The sequence below is a fragment of the Cygnus atratus genome, chromosome 1, assembly GCF_013377495.2.
Source record: "Cygnus atratus isolate AKBS03 ecotype Queensland, Australia chromosome 1, CAtr_DNAZoo_HiC_assembly, whole genome shotgun sequence".
Classification (NCBI taxonomy): domain Eukaryota; kingdom Metazoa; phylum Chordata; class Aves; order Anseriformes; family Anatidae; genus Cygnus; species Cygnus atratus.
This window is the reverse complement of record NC_066362.1, coordinates 15920118-15938795: the sequence shown is the minus strand read 5'-3', so window position 1 is coordinate 15938795 and position 18678 is coordinate 15920118. Positions and strand designations below refer to the sequence as shown.

At 38.7% G+C, this 18678-nt stretch overlaps 1 protein-coding gene across 1 annotated transcript in view; it reads right to left on the bottom strand.

Moving 5' to 3' along the window:
• KIF21A (kinesin family member 21A) overlaps positions 1 to 18678 on the bottom strand; it is a 91199-nt gene that overhangs the window by 13292 nt on the left and 59229 nt on the right. Inside the window, exons 22-30 of the mRNA XM_050716817.1 lie at positions 18152 to 18253; positions 16239 to 16404; positions 15703 to 15723; positions 11718 to 11778; positions 11452 to 11506; positions 9843 to 10060; positions 5156 to 5266; positions 4466 to 4594; positions 714 to 850 (exon numbers count right to left, since the gene is read on the bottom strand). Of these exons, the coding sequence (XP_050572774.1) occupies positions 714 to 850; positions 4466 to 4594; positions 5156 to 5266; positions 9843 to 10060; positions 11452 to 11506; positions 11718 to 11778; positions 15703 to 15723; positions 16239 to 16404; positions 18152 to 18253 (1000 nt within the window). The remainder of the gene's footprint in view (positions 1 to 713; positions 851 to 4465; positions 4595 to 5155; positions 5267 to 9842; positions 10061 to 11451; positions 11507 to 11717; positions 11779 to 15702; positions 15724 to 16238; positions 16405 to 18151; positions 18254 to 18678) is intronic.

The window sequence follows — 18678 nt, the reverse complement described above, 5'->3', positions numbered from 1 at the left end:
TCCAGAAAAAGAGAACATACAAAAATAACTTTTTGAGTGATATTAAAAACAACATTTATGAAAAATAACCACTGAGGTCCAGTTATGTTATCTTCAAACCAAACTGAGTGATTACAATGCAAAGTCAACAAAAATAGGAAGGAAATGTTTTCTTCCAAAATGCTATTCCTATCAGCTTGAAGAGCTCGTAGACTGTTCCACCCAGTAGGGAATTTAGTGACTACTAAATCTAGCCCAACCCACAACAGCCATACAACTCTCACAGCCCACAATGGGCAGGTAATGAGATGCACGTGGAAAGCAGAAAACAGCTCTTGCTCTGCAGAATGAATCTATTCAAACTCTGTAGGTAGGGCAGCCAAAAGAGATGTGCTAATTCCCACACCTCTGCCTCTACACCCTGAGGCTATTACTTTGTCATTGCACATCATGTGAGCACCTGTTACCATGACGGGTTGCATCGTAAAATTCAACAAATGTTAACATTGTTCTTGAGCGTTACCTTTTCCACTACAAATAAGTAGCTTAATACTACACAATGAGGTTAAAATCTGTAGATAATTAATGTAAGTCCTTCTTCAGCTTATGTTAGAAACAGATCCTCACATTTTCCACTGAGTGTACAGCACTGAGCACAAATCGGGAATTTCACAATAACCCCGGTCGTAAAAGCTGCCTGTACAGACAGCACAGGTGCATGAAGCTTGCCCAACCTTTAGATCCAGTGAAGAGAAGATCATCAGTTGCATCTACGCAAAGCACAGCCTTGGCATGTCCTTCAGCTGTATAGATACACTGAAGTGGGGAAGATCGGATGCATTTTGAAGCAGGGAATGGGTTAATTATCCCCCTAAAGAAAAAAGAAAATGTGAGTTGGGCATAGTAATAGACACAGATCAAATTAATTTACTTATATGCAGGGGAAAAGTTAATTTCATTTTCTTACATGCGAGGACAGAACAGCTGAATGCCTTTTATAAACTATGCAAGGATTTTTACTATTTAGCTTTAACAAGTGTAAACTCTGGGCTAAATAAAGGAAATCACAAACTAAAACAAACAAGAAACAAAAAAAGACAGGATGCTGAGTGTCTGGTACATGGGAAAACCTGCAAGATGCTGAAAGAGCCAAGATGCATAAAGCTCCTGGATTTAGAGGACCAACCACAAGACTGCAAATTGCAGAAAGACAGCTTAGTCCAAACAGCACATCTGAAAAATGCAGTGAAGGTAACATACACAGCCAATTCCAAAGAGAAACATTCCAAAGAAGTAATTCCAGGAACAATTTCACATCAGCTACCCTCTACGGGCAAGCTTGGAGAACTGCTGCTAACTCATGTGCCTGAGGAAGGTCCCTAGCCTGTACACAACACCAAACTTAAATGGCTATAAGGGAGCACGGTGAGACTACAGGCACCCCAGAGGAATCTTTCCAGGGTACGTGTAGCTAACTCTGAGGTGGTACCAAAAAGATTGTAACCCAGCCTGAAAAATAAATAAATAAAGTCACACTAATCTTCATAAAATAATAATAAGTAGTAGTCTAAAATCCCATGCATACAACTGCATGCACAGTGCACACGTACTTCCCTTTATCTGTGAAGTGTAGAAAAGCCTACCCTGTTTCCGCGTTAGATAATGCCCACAAACATGCAACACAATGTTGTGACCTGACCAGCTCACAGTCAAGACTCACAGCCACACCTTTCTAGGGATTAAGTTCATAATTACGAGAAATAGCCACTAAGCCCTACCTCATAAAAACCATCAGGTTTGGGAAACTGTAAAAATTCCAAAATATTGCCCAGCAGAAAACTGCTACAAGAAGGAAGAGGTCTTCACTGATATGAGCTAACTTAGTGGCCTAGTTTCTCTGGTACGGTGTTAGAAATGATGATCTTATGATTCTATTCTATGTAATTCATAACTTCCTCACTTTGAATAATACTTTCATCTTTCAATCTGCACCTTATTTATAGTGTTTTCAAGAATACAGAAATAGACAGTTTATTATTATTATTTTAGATGTCTGTGCTTTGTTTCCTAATGCTACACAGAACTAACGTTTTTTCTCTGTAATATTCTCCAGTGGATCACGCTGCCTGTAGACTGCAAATTACTCCTACTGCTGCTCTCACCCACTCATTCCCTTGACAAGCCATGTAAAATACATGTCCCAGAGCTATTTATCTACCTGTATGCTGTGCTTTGAAATCTACAGACAAAACATGCTATGCTTGCTACAATGACTAGACAAAGCCACCAACACATTATTATTAATCTTTTAACTGCCCTTTTCTTGCTAAATTTTTTCACTGAGTGCCAACAGCCTAAGCCACTGCTTGGAAACACGAGTAGGGACATTTCTTTCATCTCTTGAACCACTATGCATCCTGTCAAAAAGACATGGTAGAAACTGTTTTTATTTACAGAAGAATTTAATTTTTTAGTGACCTAAGCATACAACTGAACAAGGGAAAAAAAAAAGACGAGCTTCAAAAAAGTGAGAAAATATTTGCTCTTTTTCAAAGAAAACAAAGAGAGAGTATGTCTAGGGAAAGGTGTACACCCTATTTCATTAAAAAAAAAAAAAAAAAAAAAACAACCACCAAACTGACATGCTCAACAATGATAAACAAAGCCCTAAAAAAAAGGCGGGGTGGGGACACATGCTTGACCAGAATTTCAGATTTTTAAATTTCTGGCAAAAGCAAAAATTATACAGTGCATAAGTATCAGGAAAATTCATGCATCTAAATGAAATGCAAAATGAAATTTCCTAAGAACTGGAATAACTTCACTGAGAGATGCCAGGAAAACAAAAAAGAAAAAGAGAGAATACCTGTGTACCTCCGACAGAGAGGAATCACTTTCATCAGACCTACAACCAACAGTGGTGGAATTGTGAGGAGAAAGAATATAGGTATCAGCAGCAAAGTAAAGCCTCCATATTAGAAGAACAAACAACAGCATGGCCGGTCCAGAAAAGCAATGCAAATTCATACACAGTATGTAGCATTGCTCAGGGTATACCTTAAATCCATGATAATATTAGGGAAAAAAAATCATTAAACAGCTCTCTTGACGGTGAGTTACGTTGGTAGACTGCCTCAAACCAAGAAACTGAGTAACGCCTGCTAAGTCATTTTTTATTTCCCCAATATTTTCTTACAAAAGTAAAGGTAAAGCAAAAGGAAAAGATGGATTCGAACTTTAACTTTTGGAACATAATGCTTATTGAAAATATGAAAAGGAAAAATCATTTTTAACACCAATGCCTGTTAAGTATAGAAAAAAGATGTAAAATGTTAATCTGGAAAATATAAATATTAAACATTGATAGCCCACTGAAAAAGGAACAGCAATTTGGAAATTACCCTTACTTCAAAGTCCTTCACCTCTCCTTTTCAAGAAGCTTTTTAAAAAATAAAAAAACAAGAGAACACACAAGAAGAAAAAGTTCCCCCAAGACATGAACATTTATAGAATGTCATAAGATACCCTTCATTTCTAACTCAAATTGAACAGATCCAGCAGCTTCCTTGTGATTTCAAAGCCAGCGCAAAGAAAATGAAAAAGGTTAAGTGCGAGTTAGCAGTGAGATGACATATCAAAGATATAAAGTTACAAGCGCTGTTAAATTATTGCAAGCATTGCAAGCTACTGCTTGGTATGTGGTAACCCTGCAGACTGAAAGAAAACAAAATTTTTATTTAAAAAAAAAAAGTGGAAAGAGACCTATTTCTCATCTCGCTATAGTCTGAACCAGCGGTTTATTCCAAGTTTCAGTTGCAGTTCATAAGTGCTGCATGACACTATTATCACTGCTGAAACCTGCAATAAAGATTCTGTTCAACCCAAGGCGGCTGCAATTTGGCCAAAATCCTGCAGAAACAGATGCCTAACATGCCAGAAAACTGAGCTCTACTTCTAAACGAGGTGTTGCTATCATCTGCTCCTCCAGATCACCTCCTAATGTGAGCCTGTTCAATAATTTGGATAATCTCTAAACAACTGCATTCTAGCCATTTCAACATCCTGCCCTCCAGGGTGCTATTGTGACAGTGCTCTGAGCTGGAGTAACTGAAAAACTGTCAAAAGCACAATTTCCTACGTTGTTAGCCTAATTCTACTTTCAAGTGTAAGCACACACACAAATACACATATATCTAAAAATTCTACAGTTCTTTTCTGTCACAGTTTAAGGCTTTAAAACTACAAGTACCAAACATAGCCTAGAATATAGGAAACAAGGTTCAGCAGGAAATTTTTTCCTTGAATTTTTACAGCAGTTTCATGTAGGTTTTTAAGTATTTTATTTGAAAGATACATGAATGCAGGAGAAGTGTCTCCTCCTGTCTTGCAGGAGAAAGGCAAAATATCTAACAGACACTACACTGGTAACTTGAATGCACTTTGCCAAGTCCCTGTTCGGGGGCTGAGGCTTCCCTCTGTGACTTACTTATCCTGCTGAACTGATGTGTTTCCCTGAGAAACAGTAAGACGACTAAAAACATTCATTTCATTACGGGGCCGGCTTGGTGGGGAAGTAGGAGGTGACAGACTAGCCTCTGGGGTTCCAGAATCTGAGCTACAAGAAAAAAAGAATATCTTCTTTAACAGGCTGTGAATGGTTACAGATGTTAAATGCAACATGCCTCAAATGTTAGCTCCTCTTTTCTTAAGCAAATAAATAAAATTATAATGATGGCTACAGATGTTTCCCAGAGAAGGTTAACAAAACTTACGACTACAACTGCTTCAGACTGCAAGGTGGCAAAATGTTCAAAATTTGCTTGATAAAAGCAGAAGCTCCAAGCAGAAAAATCAAGTATGTGAAATGAAGTTCTTATATAACTGCAGTTTCTTAGAGAAACTGATGTTTGCTATTTAATAATAATAATAAAAAAAATTTGCAAATGCTCCAAAGGACATTTTCAGAGCTCTGGTCCAGAGTTATTTGTGTGTACAAAATTACTTGGGGGGAATAAGAAAAAATAAAAATACACACACAGCAGTTGAGCAATAATAATTTCATTGCCAACAATAAAAACAACTGTCCTAAAATTAAAGAAACAGAAAATACAGATTTATTTTTCAAGAAGATATACCCATGGTTTAAATTATTTCAGAGAAAATAAAGGAATCTTACAGTTTTTGTTCTTTTGCCTTTGTCTTTTCCATTGTTTTGTCATAGACTTTTCTCTTGGCTAAAGGTGAAGGTTCAGGTATCTTCTTCTCCGACAAAGATGGCTGTCTGGAACTGAATCAAGAGGAATCATTACCTTACTTTACAGGCCTTTGTCAAAGTTGCTTTTCCCACATTAACTGTCATTTTTTCACTCAGAAGTACTTAATGTATTATTATTTCATCTCTTGAGGCTACCAGATTTAATTTTTTTCTCACATTTTATTATTAAAATATACCAAATGTATTAACTTCCATAGTTCATCAACATATCAAGAGACACATACTGAAAACACATAGTAGATCTACCAATTCAATAATAAAAGAGGTTGACTAAAATAAATACAGTAGCTGGAGGATGTACCTCAAATTAAGACCACAAAGAAGACTCAAAGTCTAAGATCTAGAATTTCTTATTCCACAAATTTCATCTACAATAGACCACTTACAGATATGAAGAAAAGAAATCACAATGGCTCTTACAGATGAATTAAAACATTCACTAACATATTCCCGTTCTGATACCAAATTCACAATTGGGATGTGAGAAAGTATTTTCCACTGACAGCTTGAATATTATGACACTGCTTCTCTTCTTCTTTGCTTTCCATCCCTCCTTTGTCTCTCTAGCTCTTTCTACAAAATAATTCCAGTTCACAGTCACTGTGGTCTTTATACCAACTTTTTACTTCCCAATACAAATAACAAATGATCAAGAGTGCAATACTAATGTTGACATTCAAGCACCATCATTTTACTGGTAATCCAGATGATCTCCACTTTTCTGAATTCCTGTTCCTTGCTAGCTAGACAAACAGAAAAGCCATGTGTGCTTTGGTTTATGCTTTTTTGTGTGTGCGTTTAGAGGTTGTTTCTATCAGAAACAACCAGCAAGACCAGAAATGCTCTAAAAGGGAGAAAGCAATTCTCAAAGTGCTTTTGTGTCAGACAACTTTACTAAGCAGACTACACCCAGTAGGCAGGCACTGGCTTGACACAGTTATTAGCACCCAATCTCAGAGCTCTACAGAGTCTGGATCTACATATCTGCAATTTCTCCACATAAGAAATGCTATGCTGGTTTCCCTTGAGAGGAAGTCAGTGTTACACAAACCCCATCTGAGGACCGGTGGGCAAAAATAACATGATTTAGCATCAGCCAGCAGTGTGCGTGGCAGCCCAGAATGCCAACCGTAACCTGGGCTGCATCAAAAGAAGCAGGTTGAAGGAGGTGATTCTCCTCATCTTCTCAGCTCTCATGACACCCCACCTGAGCACTGTGTTCAGTTCTGGGCTCCAGCGCAAGAGAGACATGGACCTGCTAGAGCAGGTCCGAAGGAAGGCCACAAAGATGACCAGAGAGCTGGAGCACCTCTGCTATGAAGAGAGGCTGAGGGAGCTGGGGTTGTTCAGTCTTGAGAAGAGAAGGCTCCAGGGAGACCTTACAGTGGCCTTCCAGTGCCTAAAGGGGGCCTACAGGAAAGCTGGGGAGGGACTCTTCGTCAGGGGGTGCAGTGACAGGGCGAGGGGCAGTGGTTTTTAACTAAAAGAGGGTAGGTTCAAATTAGATATAAGGAAGAAATTCTTCACAATGAGGGTGGAGAGGCAATGGACCAGGTTGCCTAGAGAAGCTGTGGATGCCCCATCCTTGAAGGTGTTCAAGGCCAGGCTGGATGGGGCTTTGGGCAACCTGGTCTGGTGGGAGGTGTCCCTGCCCATGGCAGGGGGTTGGAGTAGGGTAATCTTTAAGGTCCGTTCCAACCCAAACCATTCTGTGACTCTACAAAAACGGAGAGCACAACTAAGAACAGCTACTTGACCAAACTGTCCCAAGTGATCACATGTATGCTGAACACAAGCTCCCATACAAAGGTGAAAGTCCTGCCTGTAGGGCCTAGTGCCAGGAGTTGTGTGCAGACCCTTACATTCCCCCTAACTGCAAATAAACAGGGTCTTCAAAATACAGAAGGAGGAGCAGAAGCAATAACTTCTATAGTTCTGCACAAAAGTGTAGTGGTTAAAGAGCACAAACACGAGGGGAAGGTGGGTTCAATTCACTCCTCAACACCAGAGCACCTCTTTCCCTGCAGGGTCACATACCTCTAGGCATACTCTGCAAAGAACATATAAAAAGAGGGGGAACAGGACACACACACTCCCTCTTTTTATGCTGTAGAGGTATGTATTTAGGAATGCAGAAGTCCAGGGGTCACAAGGCAAGTCCTATGATCAGCCCAATAGCTAGATTTTTCAACAAGGATAACAAACTTGAGCTTTAGTTTCCACTGCCTTGATTGCCTATATGCCTACTGTGCAGCTAGTAGGTTAAATAAACCACACCAGAAACCAGAGCCCAAGCTCCTCTGACTCACACCAGTGGCTTCCACAGTCAGACATGGAGCCAGCTCCTTCCTGCTTACTCTCTACCTGCCCCTTGAGTGTTCCATCTCTGGCTCCGCAGTGATGGAGCTCAGAAGAAGGTGTAAAAAGCATGATTATATAATGAATCCTTTCTGAAACCCTGAAAATGCAGGTAGTATAAAAGTGTAGTCTTCCTGGAATGAACATAGATTTAAACAAACACCACAGGTGCATCCTATTGATAACCTGAATGTAAAAGCACAAGACACGCACCTAATTACAGGTTTCCAGTGTCCCTTTAGATTTCCCAGGATATCACAGACACCTGAACAGAACTGGCAAATGTAACACAAGACCTTCGGGAAACCACCATGCTCTGCTGGAGCTGAGGTGGGAGTCTCAAAGGACAACAGCACTGGCTGTCCCTATAAGCAGAATTCCAACCAAAGTGGCTGCTGGACTCAGTGTTGCCCATGCACATTTTGGTTCCTCTCCGAATCACCACAGAACTGAGAAAACTGAAGGGTTTCCACAGCAGAGTTCATGCATATGCAGACACCTAACTTTGCACCTAAGCATAAAATTACTATCTGTTACTTCCAGAGAACGCATATTTTGGATCACCGTTACTAATTCTACATCCCTGAATACCACATAAGAGGCACAAGGGAGATACTGTTTATTACAGGTAAGATGACACTCTGCCTCACAAGAATGCAGTTAACGAGCACTACAGGCTCAAATAGGAAGGCTGGATGGCTCACAAAGACAACCTTTTGTCAACAACAACCGGTGACCAGCAAAAACAGCACTACTGTAGAAAGTAGACTGAGCTTTAGTTATGAAAAAAGCCTTTATGTTACAGTGAGGACATCACTACAGACTGATTGTGGCCATTTTTGATCATTTATCTGCCAAAACATGAACAATATCAAACCAAAATAAGTGAGGCCTGCTGCTGACTGAATCGATTCACTGCAGCACACTGTATAATGCTCACAGAATACAGTTTTTAGAAGAGATCCATTTTGCCGTGTGCAAGCTCACTTACACAAATGGATGCATTCTAGCAGATGGAGTGAGGCAAAAGTTGGTATTACCTGAGTCTTGGATGCCAGGCCATAACACTTGATGTTTTAAATCTTGAAGCTTCAAGAGTCCCTAGTGATCTCACACTAACTGCTGAAACAAGTGGGTTTCTTCACCTGTCTTAACCCCCCAAGAGCATTATTTTCAAGCAGACTCAACTTGTAAAATGCACTGAAGCCATCAGCATGGGTTAATAATTGCTGTCAGTAGTGTTTTACTGTTCATGTTTGCCACCTCAAGCACATGCTAGAAATACACAGTAGAAATAATACAAATTGCAAGTGTACATTAGATGGAGATTGCTGTAAAAACATTATGCAAATAGGACAGATGGATAGTGAAAGATGCCTAATTCCAGCATCTGTAACGGGAAGATAGGTATGGGACACAGTTTTTCCATATAGTTGAATATGGCAAGTGCATTCAGTTTACGCATGAGTTTGCAGAATATAGAAGCTAATACCTCAAAAAAAAAAAAGGCAAGAAAATGGTCTCTAGCAGTGAACGGCTGATAACCAGCAGTGATACTGGTAGTTATAAAAAAACAGCAAGAACAAATGAAAAAAGCACATACTAGAGCGCACAAGAGAGGCCTCTTGTCCCCAGAGTAAAAAGACAAAAATAAAGTTTTTAGTTTAGGATTTTAACATGTTTGTTTCAACTTTACACTTGGATACTCCATTAATGTATAGACTTCTTCAGTTTAAGCATGGTCCACACAAAATGTCTCACAGGAAGATTTTCCCTGACAGTTAGGACCACACACAGATACTATTACCACATTATATTATTTAAAGTTTTTATTGTTGCTGCTTTGTTGTTTTTTGTTTGTTTGTTTCTTAAACTCTGCTGTTCTAAGCAGACTTCCTGCTATCTCCCTAGAATGTGAATTTCCCAAAGCACTAGTAAAACAAAATATCCAAGGTACAGGGTGGATTTTTCTCACTATTTAGAAACAAGGCTACAATAATCTCACTATGACAGAACAACCTAATAGAAGTTTGGAAACACATTACTTATAACAGAGCATTTCTACCTTCTAGAGTGGTGATGGCAGAAAAAGAAGGAAGGGCTTTGTCAGTATTTAGTAAGCCTGAGTATATCAACCTCCCTTGTAAAGTTAAAATAACAGATTACAAGAAATTGGCAACATGCACTTCTAAGAAGCAAAGAATAATTAGTACAGCATGGCCAAACTTACATGCTGCCTATCTTAGAAGGTAAGCCAGATGGTGGGGGAATAAAGTCCCTGTCCCTAGCAGCAGTATCATTTGTGTCAGCAGTCACCCCACTTTCTTGGGTTTCTGCAGCAGATGCAAGAGGGCCAGGCAAAGTGGAGTCTGCAGCACTAGTGTCAGAGACTAAATCGCTGCTATCTGCATACAACAATTCCATCTGGGTAGTGGTCCTCCGGCGGGCCTGCAGACAAACAGAAAGCAAGTTGCAACTTAAACATTTCTTAGGATGTGTCAAGAGTGCTACGTTTAAGATTATAATTAGCTGGTAATCAGGATCGCCCTCAAATCACTTGGCAACTACCTTTGGAAACTAAACCAAGGAGCTCACCTGTACCCTTCGCAATGATTTCAAAGGAGGCAAGTCAAGTTCAACAGCATGAAACGTTGATTTGACAACTGTTTGAAAGGATATCCTTGGAAACCAGTTACAAGTGCCTATCAATACTACAAGAGTGCAACGCTATTCTCCTAAGGTTTAACTAAATGAAGTGTTATAAAGCAGAGGAATAAAGCAAAATATGAATTTAAATAACTACAATAATATTGGAGTAACTTCTTACGCTGATGCTTCTTATGATGTAAAAACATCTGCTACTTAGTTTATATCAGTTCAGAAGTAATTCAAGCCAAGACGAATTAAGATTCACTCAGCATTTGAACAGTTGGAAAACAGCAGAGAACCTCAGAAAGGTGCCAAGCTTTATGCAACATGGTCATTCTTGGAAAACTGACCATACATTTCATGTGTTTAAGCTGCTGCTGTGAAATTTAGATCAATTCCTCAAGGAAAGAAAGGCCACTGGGGAAGACAAAGGTCTAGCCTAAACACAGCCCTTACAAAACTTACATGTTTACTTGATACCAACGTTTTCAGATCAAAGTAATTCAGTTTACCTACCCAAAGAGCTGTGAAGCCAAGGGACGCTATCAGTAATGCAACACCAACCTAGATATGTTCCTCTAAAGTCAACTGCAGTTCAAAGCAAAGAGTATAGACTTCTACTTACTTTACAAACTTGCTTTATGCTCCTGTGACCACAAAAGCAAACCACAAACAGTACACGTTTCCAGTTCCCACTCCTGTTAATATTAAACTGCAGCCAACCTGGATATACACCTCCAATGCCAGCTTTAATTAAGAACCTGAAGGACAAACTTCTATTTGCTTATAAACATCCTTTACACTCCCGTGACCATAGAAGCAAACAATCATGAAAAAATTAAAAAAAAAAAAAAAAAAAAGAAACCATGTTTCCAACTCCCCTGGCATTAAACTGCAGCCTCAGTAATACTAAACTACAAATCTGCTCCAGTTTGGAGTGCTAGTAATTGAAGAAAATCTCTTCTTAAACTGTAAAAATTCAGCCACAAGATATTGAAAGACAATGCATTTTTATCATTGCTTCTCAGAGGGGAGTATTAAGCAAAAGCACATTACAAGTGAATCAGATGAACAGTACTTCAGTTCACCTTCTGTAAGTCTTCACTCATTAATGTCTCTAGAGCAATGCAATAGCATCCCCCAGAAGCTGCCATTAAAGTATAAATTATTATTATTATTGTACAGCCTACCTTGCTTTTGGGTTTGACTTCACCACAAAGCTTCAAAAGATCTGAAGACAATGAACTAAAAGAAATTACAGCACAATTAGAAAGAAAACAGCTTTATCTTTGTAGAATGTGTATTTTTTATTTCATCCTTCTTCCTAGGGAATTGGTAGGCAATGTGGAATGAAACCACTTCACAGGTATCTTCTAATGGGTACATAATGTGTTACAAAAAGAGGAAGTGACAGTGTTTTTTCTAGAACCAGATCCAGTTAACAAAGATTGCTCACCTTCCTTCTGTCCCAGGACTATGCAATGGGGCATCCTCGTCAGTACTATCTTCCAAATTTTCTAGAAAATTACCAAAAGAATAACATTAGCCTGTGAATCTACAACAGGATATCCAGGCTTTAAGTACTATACACAACATTTCAGATAATGTTGAATGTAGATGAACGGCATATGAAAGGTAGTCAAGAGATTTTGTAAATCCCTATTTGCCAGTCATTTCCCATTGACTTTTCCTGTGTTTGTTTTTTTCCTAATTTATTTTCATTTCTGAATTTTTCATTCATAAATTTTCCTAAGTTCTTTCACACAGCTTAAGGAAATCATACACTTTGGCATACAGTGCCAGATGTGGTCCTATATTGTAGTAGAGCAACATGGTTGGCAGAGAAATAGAAATTGTAGAAGGAGATCTGGAAGACAGAAAGAAGAAAAGCAAAGTAGATTAACTGCAAGACATGGAAAAGAAGATGCTAGTCAATGCTAGTCAATGGACAGCAAGGATGCTTGTTCCACTTCCTTTTTGTGATCATCCTGCTCCAAGACAGAATCAAATCTGTTAAAATGAAAAAAAAATAATAAAATGTATTTTTATCTAGCTAGTGAGCTGAGGCTCAGCTCCAGCTTATACAGAATGGCAGCATCAGCCTGACAAGAAGCAAGCACTTTGTTAGTATGTAAGCATATAGGTTTCAAAACAGGATGATGCCACCATTTAATACTATAGACCTGCTAATAAAAGTATTGATTGTATTGAAGGCAATTGTGAAAAGAAGCTGTTCAGTAGAAACGCTCCTGAGGTAAAATGGATATTCAAGCCTGTGCACAAAAGACAAAACCAGCATGCATGGCACACACTGTTACACTATCAAACATCAGATTAGCATGTCTACATGCAAAACATCAGGCTAAGACAACCAGTCCAGGGCATATATACAATGAATTCCAAACTGCCAGGAGAAAAAATCCTTTACTTGCATGTTATTCTAGTGATAAATCTAAGTATAGCTTAAGGATATGGGTATTAAATTCCTGCAGGTCCCTTATTTTTGAACACACACATGAAATTGTACGGATTAAATAACATTCTGATGACATTCCACTAAATCTCTTCTTTATTATAAGAGATGCTCTAAGGTTATTTACTTATTTCTGCCAGAAAGCAGATACCGTTTGTAACACACAGCATTAATATATTTGGTACCCATATCAACACAGGTTTGTCCATGCATATATTTTAAATGCAAGTTCATGCTTTGGAGAAAGGCAGAAAAATATATAATCTCCAGTTGAATTCTCAGAAGAAATAATGAAAGGGAAAATGCTGCCTTCTTGTGTACACTAAATCTAAAAATGTTTCCTGAAAAAGCCTAAAACATACATCAATCTAATGCCAGCTCCAACAATGCACTTCAGAGGTACTCAGGGTTACATTGTTAAAACTAATACAGCTGTTGTTTTTGTTGTTGTTGTTGTTGTTCCATCCTGGGTTTGAGCCCACACTAAATCTTTTCTATATATGTTATTACTGGCTGTCTTCTGCAGGTAAGATGTGGAGTACTGTTCCCCCTAGCAAGGCACCAAAGAAGCAACAGTAAAATAAATGCATTTTATTTAATTACTGTGATGATGTTACCTCATGCACTTCTCATAAGGGGCCTGTGATCAACTTTGGTGTTACTTGCAAAAGTAGAAAGCATGGGATTGCCACAAAAGATGGGATTTTACCTGTGGGCTTACACTCACATGACCTGACGTGTTGTAGTAATTGTTTCCTTGGGTTTATCTGCAATTCATTACAGGAAGACTGTGGGAAGCCCCCAGGTAAAAATCAGTGCACAAAAACAACAAAAAGAAATGCAAAGAGACAGAAGAGCAAGATTCTGCAAGAAGTCCTGAGCAAGAGGAGATGAAAGGAACAACAAAGTTAGCAAAAGGCAGTACTGCTTGTGAGGAGCAGGAGGCAGAACTACTGATAATCGGTGATCTAAGACCAGTGCAGAGCTTTGCTGATGGCTTCACGATGAGGTCTTTGCCCTCATGTAGAGACACCTGAACAGTGCCAGTACTGAAATGTGCCACACCAGCACATTTAATCCAGTGGAGACAACTTTTAACCCGCTCTTTCAAGATCTGCACACACATGGCTGCAAGCCACAACCAGGAATGTCCGGCTGTCACAGGTGGGAAGGAGAAGCAGCTCCCACTGCTTCAGGAAGGAGTCACTCCAGCAATGTTTCACTTTGTGGTCGTGTTACATCTGCACCCAAGATAGGTGTGCATAAAAAGCCCGTTCTGTGGGTAAAAATCTGAGCCTGTGATGCAGTTTACTGCAGATCGAAACCTTTTCTTCAGGCTCCATTTGAACACAGGTATGCAACTACACTAGGGAACACCTGAACTTCTTCAAGCCAATTGTGTTCAAATGGCTAAGAATTTACAGATCGCAGAGCTGAAAGAAGGCATCAAGGGAGAAGTTCACAACCAGCTGATGATCAGCACCCTGAAGGTGCAACTACCCTGTTAGGGATGGGGCTGAGTGGGTCTTGCCCCTGAGCTGTTGGAATTTGTCTCTGCCACACTCACTTCCACCCTTGGGAATTGTGTCTGATTACCAGGGAGCCCCTGCACAAGAGCCCCAGTCATCAGTCCCAGCCTCAAAGCCTCACTTCAATGGCTTCTGAACTCGCTGCAGCCCAAAAAGGTTTACCCACTAGTGATCTACAAAACACAGACTATCAACAGTGTGGATTTCAGTGTGGACTGAGGTTAGTATGGTGTATTCAGTTTAAGGTACATCCAGTGAAGTTTCCTTCCTAAAAGGTGTTAACACAGTCCTGAGTGGCTTAAGTGTTTTAAAAGCCTCAGTTCATGCTAGCGAAGTGTTAAAAAGCTTCTTTAATGGTATATACTCTACAAAAATTTTCACAGTAGAGCTACTGTTTCAATGCATTTAACAAAAGTCTTTTCAAAAGAGTGCTCCAGATGCTGTTAACAAGTGAAAAGCCTGTCCAGAGCTAAAAGAAAATGCAGTGCGAACATCCTGGCTGGAGAACCACTGCTCTCACACCAACAGGGGTGAATGCACACACACAAACACGCAATAAAGGGACTATTCTTGACTAACTACAATACTAATAACCACTGATTTTCTGAGGAAATACTAGCAAAATGCAGCAACATGCTCTAACACAGATCGTCAGAAGGTGCCACCTGTCAAGACACTGGCAAAGCTGTAATTGTTCTCACTGGCTTATACCAGGTGATGATCTATACACTTTAAGACAGTCTTGTACATATGAAATGTTTCAGATGCCTATGCAAACTAGCACAGGACAGCTTAATGGGATTGGAAGTAACACAGGATGACACAAAACAAACTGACATCAGGAATATTTCTTTCAGGTTTCAAACATAGCCAAATTTATGACTATGAGCACAGGAGCTGAGAAAGTGCGTGTCATTTTCTTGGGAATAATTTAGAAGCAACAACAAAAAAAGATTAATCTCCTCAAAAGTTAGTGAAGTCAGTAACTAAACCCAATTGAAAAAAAGTGAGATAAAATCTCCATACTGTAAAATATTTACATTATGAAATAAACTATCTGCAAAAGGTTAAAAATGAACTGCATTAAGAACTTTTTTTTTTTTTTTTTCAGAAAAAAGGTGGAATTTATCACAACTATAGTGGTAACATAGCATTAAACAGCCTTATGTAGTCCAAACATAGAGGTTCACAGACAGTACGTCATAAATTTGAAATACAGCTCTGCTTTCTGTGTTCACTTGTCTACCAAACCTAATGTGAGGCTATAGGGGGGTTCAGAAAGGAGGAATGCTCCGTAAGCTCATGATAATGAGTACGTTTACAGAATAGTTCATGCAAACTTCACACACTCACAAATTCTAAGACGCACGTGTTAGTGAACATGAATGAATTAGTAACTCATGCAGCTGTACAGTACACAGAAAGCTAAACATACTTACCCAGCGGTATGCTATCTAGGTCTGTGTAATAACAGCAACAAGGAAACAAAAGCAACACTCCAATCAAAACATATCCATTTATAAATAGAAATAAAACATAAGTACCCAAATGTACTCTATATTTTTTCTTAATATCATCTCACGAGAAGTAGAATAGATGCCGTAAGAGACATACAATGCCACTTTCAAAATCACTAACGTATAATGATTGAACAGGATTATATGTTTAGAATTTCACATTCAAATGTTAAAAACACATCAAATTGTAAATGCAATCTTTTATAAAAATAACAGACAGATTATTTGAATTTTAAAGGTCTCAATAATAAAAAGCTTATTTCCTACATTTCACTGCTGAGTGGATATACTCAAAAATGACATGCATGTACATCAATTGTGAAATAGAGTTTAAATTTAATATGTTAAAATACAGCATCTATTCAGAAAAGAAACAGCCTAGAATGCCCAGTACAGCATGCATGAAAGGCAAACATGACATGCAGCTGACGGCTCAGAATATAAGATGACAAAATTACCTTGCAAAGCATGACCCAGCAAAGCATCAAGTTCAGGATTTAACTCAGCTTTCTCTTTCAGCATATGAAACAGCAGTTGGTTTTGAGTAGCGCTAGTGATTTCGGTCTGCTTAAGACGCCCCTCAAGAACTTTAATCTGAGCTTCTTTCTGAGCTGCTTGGAGACCCTAGGAAAGAAAACAAACAAAACCAAACAAAAAACCAATGATGTTTCATCACAATACCCTTGTTTAGAAAATAAGAATTGCCAAAAAAGTTTTTAAAACTATGAATACAAACAACATGCAACCTTTCTCCCACATCCTAAAGTTTAGATGTCAACTAAAAGTCAAACTTTTTTTTAAGTAACTGGTTTAGCATTCTTTTAACTTGTGATCCTCAGACTCTTCCTTCTGAATATGCATTCAGAGGCTAGCTTGGATATGAATCCCAAGTACAATTCATAGATTTCTTGTGCTTATTCAAGACCAGCAAGCACACGAAAATTAACACCTTCATTTTTTCACAAATCACTATAGTACCCTTTTCTTTATTATTTTTTCATCTATTACCTGTGATACTGTAATAAAGAAAAATCAGAACAGTAATCTTTCCTACAGAATTACTCACTGAACATTCAGCTTTTGCTGGAAGATCTCTCAGCCTAACTTAAGAGAGAATCCATTTTAAGGGAAATTCCCTAGTCCCATGGTTTAGTGGGGCTTTTTTAGCTGAAGAAAGTGTAGACAAGGAAATTTAGAGGAAAGACTTCCCAAATAGAAGAGAATTGGAAAGATGAAGATACAAAGCGTCTTCTGAAATGCTTGCAGGATAGAAGATGACCAAATACTACTACCAATTAAGAAAGTATAGTACTATGGACAAATATTTGATTCTTATTTTATCCAAACTAAAACAATAGGCATGTTTCAATAGACTCATTTTGCATGCGGAAACAGTAAAACAGAAAGCGTGCATGATCAATTTTGCAAGAAAGACCTTCACATAATGGAACGTTTTGCCATTAATTGAAAGGAGAAATTGTTAACAGAGAAAGTCAGAGATTCCTCTCTCATACACTAACTCTGTTGCAAGGAATCAGGTATGCACTCAACCCACCTAAGGGCTGATAAAACAAATTTTGCAGAAGCCAATGGGATTATGGGAATTTTCTTCTCATGTTTGTTGTTCTGTTCTCAAACTTTTTAGACTACCTTAGTCACCACAGTAGTGAATCAAAAACGCAAAAATGGAACAGAGAATTAGTCAGTGGGACTGACTCGAAGTTCATTTCAATAGCCTAGAAATCTTTCACTCAGCTCAGTGTCATTGAGCATGGCCTCTGAACACCAAGAAAAGCAGCTGCAAGAGCATGTGATACATGTGTGCACATAGTTATAAACTGCCAATTACTCGTTTTGAAAGTATTATTTCCCAAAGCTTTAAGAAAAGCCCATCTTGCTCTACTCAAAAGTAGAAGTCTGATCAAAGCGTGCCATGCAACATTATATTATCCTACCTTAAAACAAATTTTTAAAAAAAGGCTCACATTCTTAAGAAAGTCGCTCAGCTGATCCAGTCTTTAAAGAGAACATCCTGAGCATTTATTAGGAGCTTGTTGGAAAACATGGAAATACGTTATTTATTTGATTGCTAATTACCTCATGTAGTTCTTTTAACAGTACTATATTTTTGTAGAATGAAGTGGCCTCTTCCGGGATTAAAAAAACACCAAATGGGTTGAAAGGGACAATAGATCTCAAGGGTCTCCACACTGAGAACCAGCATGACTCAGTAGCACTGATCCACTTTGCTATGTCTGGCTTACTTTCCACAGGTGTAAATTCAAGTTAGTCAGCCTTTATGTCAGCACAGCTCTGCTCCTGATACATGGCATAGTCCTGACACACACACACATTTCGCTTGCTACATTACCTTATTGATACCCATCGTGAGGAAGTGATCAAGCAAATATCGAGCTTCTGTCAAAGTGCAAGCATTAATCACCGCTGTTACATCCAAGGTCTCTCCCTCTTCCTACAGGTGCACCAATAAAAGAGTCAGGTAGTCAGACAAGAAAATGCATTTTTGTAAATATTTAATCATTTTTTACTTCATAAAAAATAGAAACAGTGAGGACACTCCAACATCACCCAATTATTCCCTTGGCTTCCTCTAAACCATGCCTGACAGTCTTTTTTTCCAAACTATCCCCCAAAATACTCCATTGTACAGATTCTGCAGCCTTCCAATTCTTCCATTTCTTTCCTGTTTGAAAACTCTTACTAACCTGTAACTCATACGCTTCCTTTCTAAGCTATTCACAGTGGATACAGAAAGAAATTTATTTCTTTAGTCTCTGCCCCCTTTGTGTATTTGAAGACTTCTCCCCCTAGTCTTTTCATTATTTTTCTTCTGATTATTCTCAGTCAGTATTAAGCACTCCAGTACCCCTAGGAATT